Raw genomic sequence first — 8,319 nt, 5'->3', positions numbered from 1 at the left:
GTGGTTGGCGCCTTAGCCGCTTGAGCCACAGGCGCCAAGCCAACTGGTTTGACTTTAAGCATTTCACAAAGAGGGCCAAACAAGAACTCGTATATGAAAATTAGCCCTGGGGAAGGCAGCGAGCAGCTTTTGTCCAACACTGAATTCAATGCTTTTTAATAAGAAAAGCCGCCCTTAGGGGTGGGGCCAGGTGTGGATGGAAGGCAAGGGCTGAGAGGGGATGGCTCCTTGGCCTCTGAAGTCCTGAAGAGGCACTGGAACAGTGAGTTAAAGAGACCCGTGCTGTCACAAATGACTTTTTTTTTTTTTTGCAGTTTCTGGCCAGGGCTGGGTTTGAACCTGCCACCTCCAGTATATGGGGCTGGTGCCCTACTCCTTGAGCCAGAGGTGCTGCCCTGACTTTTTTTTTGAGACAGAGTCTGGCTTTGCTGTCCTTGGTAGAGTGCTATGGTGTCATAGCTCATAGCACCCTCAAAGCGATTCTCTTGCCTCAGCCTCCTGAGTAGCTAGGACTACAGATGCCTGCCACAGTACCCGGCTATCTTTAGAGACAGGGGTCTTGCTCTTGCTCAGGCTGGTCTCAAACCCATGAGCTCAGGAAATCCACCCGCTTTGGCCTCCCAGAGTGCAAAGACTATAGGCATGAGGCACGGCGCTCAGCTTACAAAATGACTTTTGGACCAGCTCAAAATGATGCAAGTAAGTATCAAACAGCATGAGCAGGTGTGTAAACACGTCACTGTCCCCATTCCTGGGGCCGTTCTGGTCTGGCTGAGTGACACACGATGTGCTCTCCACTTTCTCTCACATACAGGCTTGAAACCTGTTCAACTCCATATTAACCATGGTGGAAACATTTAGAAATGAAACAATTTGGTCAGATTAAAATTACTAATCTGTTCTTGCCCATTTAAACTCAAAGGATCTAGAATATGGTTGAACAGTTAGACCTTGAAGTTCAGACCCAGCACTTCCAGCTCCTCCCAGCCGGAAAGCTGGCCAAGGAGGGTCTTCACAGGCAAGGGGCTCAGAAGCTCGTCTCAGGATCTGACAGGCTGAGGTCTGTGCCAGGAGGGCCTGGCAAGGTGCGATGTGCACTCCCTGCCTGACACAGGCAAGGGTCACACCTGCAAATGCTGTCTGCCGGGAGCAAGGAGAGAAGGCCAGGTGCGTCAGCTGCAGCGGGCGCCAGTGCATGTGCACGCTGGGCCTAAAATGAAAATCACCATGAAAAGACCCAGCAGGGCCCCGTGTGCCGGTACCTCCTTCTGCTGCCGCTCCAGCTCCTTCATGCGGATCTCACGTGCCTCTGCTCGGGCCGCGCGCTTCGCCGCAAGCCGGGCCTCCGCCTGAAACAGAGAAGACATCTGATTAGGGGACAGAGCACTTCCCAGGACATGGTCGGCAGTGCTGTTGTCAAAAGAAAATCTTGCTCAGGATTAATAGCTACACAGTTAAAGGGAGGTCAGAAGTCACAGTGATAGTAGCTACAGTCATAATTGCTGTATTTGCCCAGCCCTTTCTAAATGCCAGGAGGGCAGTATGGTAAGCACTTTACATATATTAATGCCATGTTCTCACTCCTTGCAACAGCCCCATTAGGTTATCACCTCTGATTTATACGTGAGGAGACTAAGGCACAGAGAGGGTGAGTTACTTGCCCGAGGTCACACAGCCTGTCCATGGCAGGGCTGGGCAGTCTGCCTCCCTCTGAGCCATGACAGACAGCGCAGAGTGTCAGAGCTGGATGCTACAGGTTCCTGTCACCCTTCACTTGGTAGAGCAGGGAGTTGAGGGCTGGAAAGGCTGCCCGACTCCCTGGGGTTACAGGGCTGGCTGGTGCTGGGCTGGGCCTCCAGCCCTCTCTGCAGAACTTCTGTCCTGTCACCTGGCAGCACCCACACCCTCAGCCTCCCCTCAGCACTGCAGTGCTGGGACCCCATCTTTTCTCAAGACGACAGAGATTAGAAAAATTGTTCTGGTTGTTACAGCCGTTCTTTAAGTTAAAAAAAAAAAAAAGCTGCCTCCAATTAACTAGCTTTCAACTTGTAGCTATTCTGCTGTATTCTACCGAGAGCATGGGACATGCTTGACCAGGGATAACCAAGGAAGGCTCTGGGAACTGGCATTCAACACTGCCTCACGCGTTCCCAATCTCATGCTTACTCATTATTTCATGCAAAACAGTAGCCCAGTGTGGTGATGGCACAACTGTTCCAGAATTTAGGTTTTCTGGTATCAAACAAATCACATCTTCTTTCCACTTAACTTTTTTTGAGAACACTTGCACCAAGGGGTCTATAAACACAGTTTCCAGGGAACTCAAATATCTTTCCTTTTTATTCAGTGAGGGGTCTTGCTACGTTGCGTAGGCTGGAGTGTAGTGCCTATTCACAGGTGCCTTGAACCCCCTCCTGGTCTCAAGCAATCCTCCTGGCACAGCCTCCCGAGTAGCTGGGACTACAGGTAGTTGCCAGCACACCTGGCTCCTAGTTAATCTTAGGACAGGGTCCTCAGAGATGGCCAGCATGCTTGCTTCTGGTGTAGTAGAAGGGCCAGCCAATAGCCATGGGCCCAGGGGCAGGGGGCTCACACCAGAAGTGGATCCTGATGTCAAGGACCATGTCCTCTGCACCGCACTTGTACTGTATGACAAATGCATTTCTTTCTCAATTCAAACCTAAACTGAAAATTGGCCACCAGTGACTTGACTTCAGGGTTGGCTTGCTTGTGTCCTCATAAGGAAATTTTTCTCTAACTTGGTTCACTTTTGTAGCTCCTTTATCAACCTACCCCGTCTCTTTCAAAGCAAGGGGTGTCAAAAGTCACAGCTGTATCTGAATTTTGATCCTTCCTTGCTATTTTCAATTTCTAAGACCAGAGTCTGTAAAAAGATGCAGCAAAGTGGGAGGGACAGAGAAGAAAAACCCACCAGACTGACTCCCTATAGCACACAGCCCACAGCCAGCAAAATGGCAAAGGTCACAGCGTGTAGCCCGCCTCCTACCCCCCACCCCCGACTTCCCGCAGGGAGGTGGGGGCTCCATGCCCACTGATGTGGTTTCAGAGCCAGTTCAGACTGGGCAACAGTCCTCACAGCAGCCTTAGCCTCTGAGCTTGGTGAGGAGGAAGAAGAGGGCACCCTGGGGAAAGAGAAGGGAGGGTGGGGGTAGAAGGAGAACAGAGGAGGAAAGGGCAGGGAGAAGGGGGCTGCCACTAGAGGGCGACAGAGGGAGAGGGGAGTCTGGTCCACAGAACTCTGGGCCAGTCCCCAAGATTCTTCCTGCTGGTGTACACACACTGCATGGCCCTCTGCCCCAGCATGTGTAGGACTGTGAACGTGACAGATGCCACTCCTGGGATTAGGCTGCATTACATGGCAGAGAGAATTGCACAAATAATTGAGATTCTTCATCCTCTGACTTTGAGTTGAGCAAAAAGGACACTGAGCTTGGTGAGCCTGCCCTAATCAGGTGAGGGCGTTGCATGGGGTCTGGAAGTCAGAAGGCGTCAGGAGCTGGCTGTGGAAATGCTCAGGGGGCAACCCCCAACCACTTCTCTTCCTTTAACAGCATTCTTTCCACCTGCCAGAAGTCACAAAGCCCATGCATATTTTCTTTTCGGCAATCATGCAGTTTTTCCTCTTTAAGTTAATCTTTGCCCCAAGTGTTAAGATGTATGTAACCTTGTTAAAACACTATATAAATAAAGCTGTTTCCATGGTCCAGCTGCTGGCTGCAGCCGTAAGCTGCCTCAGTCCTTCCAGCGCCATCCTCTCTCTCATCCCCTTTCTCACCTCTCCTGGTCTTTCATGGCTTTACTTCTCATTTCGCACCTTTCCACTTAGGTCATCTCTCCCTCCCCACGCTGGGTTGTGAGAGGTCTCCCTCTCGTGCTGGCTGTGAGAAAGCCAGCTGCCATGACTGAGGCATAGCGTGGTCTCCAGGAGCTGAGAGCTGCCGGAATGGGGGTCCTCAGTCCAAAACCACGAGGAACTGAATTCTGCTGACAACCACGTGAGCTCAGAAGAGGACTCTGAGCTCCAGAAAGACCCCTGCCTGGCGAGCACCTTGAATGCAGCCTTGTGAGATCCTGGAGCACTCAGCACTAGGCCCAGAATCCTGGCCACAGAAACTGGGATCATAAATGTGTGTTATTCTAAGCTTCTAAGTTAGGACCCATTTGTTATTCACCAACAGATAACCAACAAAGGGGAGGGGGTCCCAGGTATCTGCACATCCAGCTCTCCACTCTACCATGTGTTTAGCTCTGCTTGGACCAGGGTCAAAGATCCTTGAACAGGTCACAGCAACCTGAGCCCAGGTGGAGGCTCCTCCATGTCCTACCCGAACAATCCCCCGTCAGACCCCTGCTTCTCCTGTGGGACCTGTGACCAGCAAAGGGACCCACCAAGCTCTGCCTTCAGCCTATAGTTTCCTGTGCCTGAGAGTAACGTCACTCAAAGACTAGACAATGATGACCCTGGCTGTGAGGGACACAGGCTCAGGCTGACAGAGGAACCACAGGAATGAACCAAAATGTAGAAGAAATTCCTTGAGAACAGAAACCAACCCTGAAGACAGATCAGCTGTGCCGATTTCCACCTCGTGTGAGAATTTAGGAAGAAGACAACGTCGCACTTTACTACAATTTTTTTATGCCTTTTTTTTTTTTTTACTACGTTGTTTTCTCTTCATCATTAGTCAGTACATATAGGCCATCCCCAGGTTATGAACAACATAGGTTCTGTATGTGTGTTCTTGTTTTATTTATTAAGACATTTATATTCTACAACTTTTTCTTTGCTTTTTTTTTTTTAAGACAGAGTCTCACTTTGTCACCCTCAGAAGAGTGCTGTGGGATCACAGCTCCCAGCAGCCTCAAACTCCCAGGCTTAAGCAATCCTCCTGCCTCAGCTTCCCAAATAGCTGGGACTACAGGTGCCGGCCACAACACCTGGCTATAAGAGTCAGGGTCTTGCTCTGGCTCAGGCAATCCACTCGCCTTGGCCTCCCAGAGTGCTGGGATTACAGGCATGAACCACTGTGCCTGGCTTTTCAATACAATTTTGAATTGCTGCAGTCCCCACCTGCTTAAGTACCCAGGCCTCTTAAGTTCTCAGTGACTTGTGGAAAACACAGTGCTGATAAGACAGGAAGTGGCAACGATCCTCTCCTCTCGGTTCTTGGAATCTGCCTTACTAGAGACCAACAGGCATGTGAGACGCCGTCCTGCTGCTGCGGGGCCTACGCACGGCATCTTCACCGGCACAAAACTATTCACTCATCAGCAGAATAACTCTTGACACTAGCTGGAAAGAAAAAACTAGACAGCGTTTCGACAAAATTCATCCCCAAACAGCCTGACAGAGCAGAGGAGGGGACAATCACTGACACCCTCACCATAAAGTCCCCAGGCAAATGCTGACTGTCCCAAAGGGGTTCTCGGTAGCCACAGGCTGGTGTGGATGGTGCTGGAGACCCTTCCCAAACCAAGCCTCCTGAGAAATACGCAGTCTCACGATGGCCACGGCCACTCAGACTGCTCTGCATTTCCAAACACTCCCTTTCGCTTTCTGTACTTAGCTTGTTGGGAACCAGGGACCACCTGAGTGAGCCAGAGCCAAGCTGCCAGGGACAAAGTCCCAGAAGCAGGTAACAATGTGTAAGTGACGAGGGTCACAATGGGCTAAGAGTGTGGTGGGGGCTGCTTGGGAGAATCTGACCTGACCCTGGGAGTGGATGGGGGAAGGCGTCCTGCAGGACTGCAAAGAGCAGAGAGCCAGGGCTGGGGTGCTGCAGAGATGCGAGAGACTGCCAGGAAGACACTGGGAGGCCTGGGTGCAGACACACACCCCCCCCACCCCGCCCGCCTGGAACCTTGTCTTGAAGGAATTTGGGACGACTGCTAGTCTTAAGAAAGGGATCTGGCTTCTTTTTTCAGGACCATGGCTCTGGCTGTAGTGTGGGAGGAGGTGAAGAGTATAGGGGCCAGGAAGCCCAGAAAAGAGCCAAGAGCCTACTTAGAGCCTGGAAGGGGACCAGCTGGGCTGCAGAGCTGTGCGCAAGGGTCAGGCTTTGCATTTGGGTCAAGGCCATCAGGTATAGCAGGGAGGTGAAAGACACTGGAGGGGCGGCTGGTTTTTCAGGGGTCCCCAGTGCTAGAGGCACCCTGAAGAAGAACCCCTGTCCCCAGTTACCTCAGAGGCTGGTGGTACCCACGATGGTCACGGAGGCCTGACACACCCTAATGTCCCTCACTGACACCTGCTGATCCCAAGGGCCCTGGTGGGTCTGAAGTCAGGGATGCCCCATGGGGCCCCCCACGCTCCCAACCTCAGGGGAGATGACTGTGACCAAATGAAGCTGGGAGGACGGAAGGGACAGAGAAACGTGGGTGGGTTTATGCAACTGAAGACGCAAAGTATAAATGCTTGGGGCTTCCAAACACAGTAAGACAACAACACAGGGGACTCTCCCCAACGGCTGTCAGTCTAGTCCCTGGCTCCCAGGTGAGTCTGCCGGTCCGCTGATAGGACCAGAAAGACGCTCGCTGTTGGAGGTGTGGCTCCAGCTGGGATCTAGCATTCTTCTGCGTGGCCCTCACTGAGGTCTGGCATCTGCTGTCCCCTCCCTCTCAGAGCCACCAGGGAAAGGTAAAGGGCCCTGGCCCCTCCCCCGCATACCTGCCCCACTCCAGAAACAGAGAGGCTCTAATGACAGACAGAAGCCTCCCTTCCCTGCTCAAGACCATCTTTGCTGAGATACATACCAAGTGCAATGATATGATCTCTCCCAAGTCGTCTTAAAATAACCTGGGTGGAGTGTGATCGGTTATGAGCTGACTGTCAGCTGGGAGACCGCTGGCCCATCCCTACAGCCTGCTTGGAGGTGAAGGCTGGGGGACCTCATCACCAGGCACCCAGCCCACAGCCCTGAGGGGAGAAGACAACCACAGCACCCCTTCTCCCAGGGCAGGCCTGCTCTGGGCTGTATACATCCTTGTGTGAATCTCGGGAGCCAGGCCAGAAGAGCGTCGGGAAAGCTGTGTGAGGTGGTGGGTGTCCTGAGCCTCATAAGCTCCTTTCCAGAGGGCTTCCTGCACCATGCAGAGAGCCATCAAGGACTCAAGTTCTAGGCAGAAGGATGGAACAGACACACAGACACACATACACACAGAGGCCAACAGTCCAGTCTGCGCCTGGAGTCCCAAGGCCCTGCAGGCCCCTGCTCCAAGCACCAGAGATTCTGAGCCACAACAGACAGTTATTCAAAGGCAACAGCTGCCCCTTCTTCAGGGTCAGGGGGCCCAGGACAGTCTGCCGGGGTAGCGGAGAGGCCAAGGAGAACTAGAAAAAGCAGCTATCGGCTAGGACACAGAGACAATGCCGAGGGCAAGCATGCTCCCACTACCCTCCCAGCTAGAGATGCTGCCCTGGGTGGGAGCAGCCCAACACCCCAAACCCTAACGCCAGTGACATCTGGGGGCTCTGACAACTCTAACATATTTGCATCCTTCTTACAGCTCCTGTCAGGAAGTCCCCATGCAGCCTCTTCAAAGGACATGAAAGTGACAACACTGTTGGGGCAGAGGCCCTGATGCTGTAGGGACGAAGGTGGCAGGGGGCCCTCTCGACAGCTTCTTTTATTTTTTTAATTAAATCATAGTTGTGTATATTAATGCAGTCATGAGGTACAATGTGCTGGTTTTATATACAATTTGAAATATTTTCACCAAATTGGTTAACATAGCCTTCATGGCATTTTTTTAGTTACTGTGTTAAGACATTTATATTCCGCATTTAGAAAGATTCATATGTAACTCTGTAAGATGGACCATAGGTGTGGTCCTGCCAATCACCCTCCCACTACCCATCCTCCCTCGTCCCCATATTTTTGGGCTATAATTGGGCTATAGCTTTTCTATGAAAGCTATAAACTAGTTTCATAGTAGGGCTGAATACATTGGATACTTTTTCTTCTATGCTTGAGATACTTTGCTAAGTAGAATATGTTCCAGCTTCATCCATGTAAACATGAAGGAGGTAAAGTCTCCATATTTCTTTAAGGCTGCATAATATTCCCTGGTATACACATACCACAATTTATTGATCCATTCGTGGATCAATGGGCACTTGGGCTTCTTCCATGATTTAGCAATTATGAATTGGGCTGCAATAAACATTCTGGTACAAATATCTTTGTTGTAATGTGATTTTTGGTCTTCTAGTCTTCCTTCTATACCCAGTAGAGGAATTGCAGGATCAAATGACAGGTCTATTCTTAGTTCTCTAAGTGTTCTCCAAACATCTTTCCAAAA

The 8,319-nt window shown here is 51.2% G+C and overlaps 1 protein-coding gene across 8 annotated transcripts in view; it reads right to left on the bottom strand.

Annotated features, from left to right (window-relative positions):
* Positions 1 to 8,319, bottom strand: part of LRRFIP1 (LRR binding FLII interacting protein 1) — a 151,705-nt gene that overhangs the window by 66,254 nt on the left and 77,132 nt on the right. For all 8 annotated transcript variants that reach the window (XM_023518271.1, XM_003798233.3, XM_023518266.1 and 5 more), the window contains exon 2: positions 1,263 to 1,349. In XM_023518271.1, coding sequence (XP_023374039.1) covers positions 1,263 to 1,349 — 87 coding nt within the window. The remainder of the gene's footprint in view (positions 1 to 1,262; positions 1,350 to 8,319) is intronic.

The sequence above is a fragment of the Otolemur garnettii genome, unplaced genomic scaffold, assembly GCF_000181295.1.
Source record: "Otolemur garnettii isolate 467f Iridium unplaced genomic scaffold, OtoGar3 scaffold00133, whole genome shotgun sequence".
In the NCBI taxonomy this organism is placed as follows: domain Eukaryota; kingdom Metazoa; phylum Chordata; class Mammalia; order Primates; family Galagidae; genus Otolemur; species Otolemur garnettii.
Note: the sequence above shows the minus strand (reverse complement) of the source record. Positions and strands in the feature narration are given on the sequence as shown.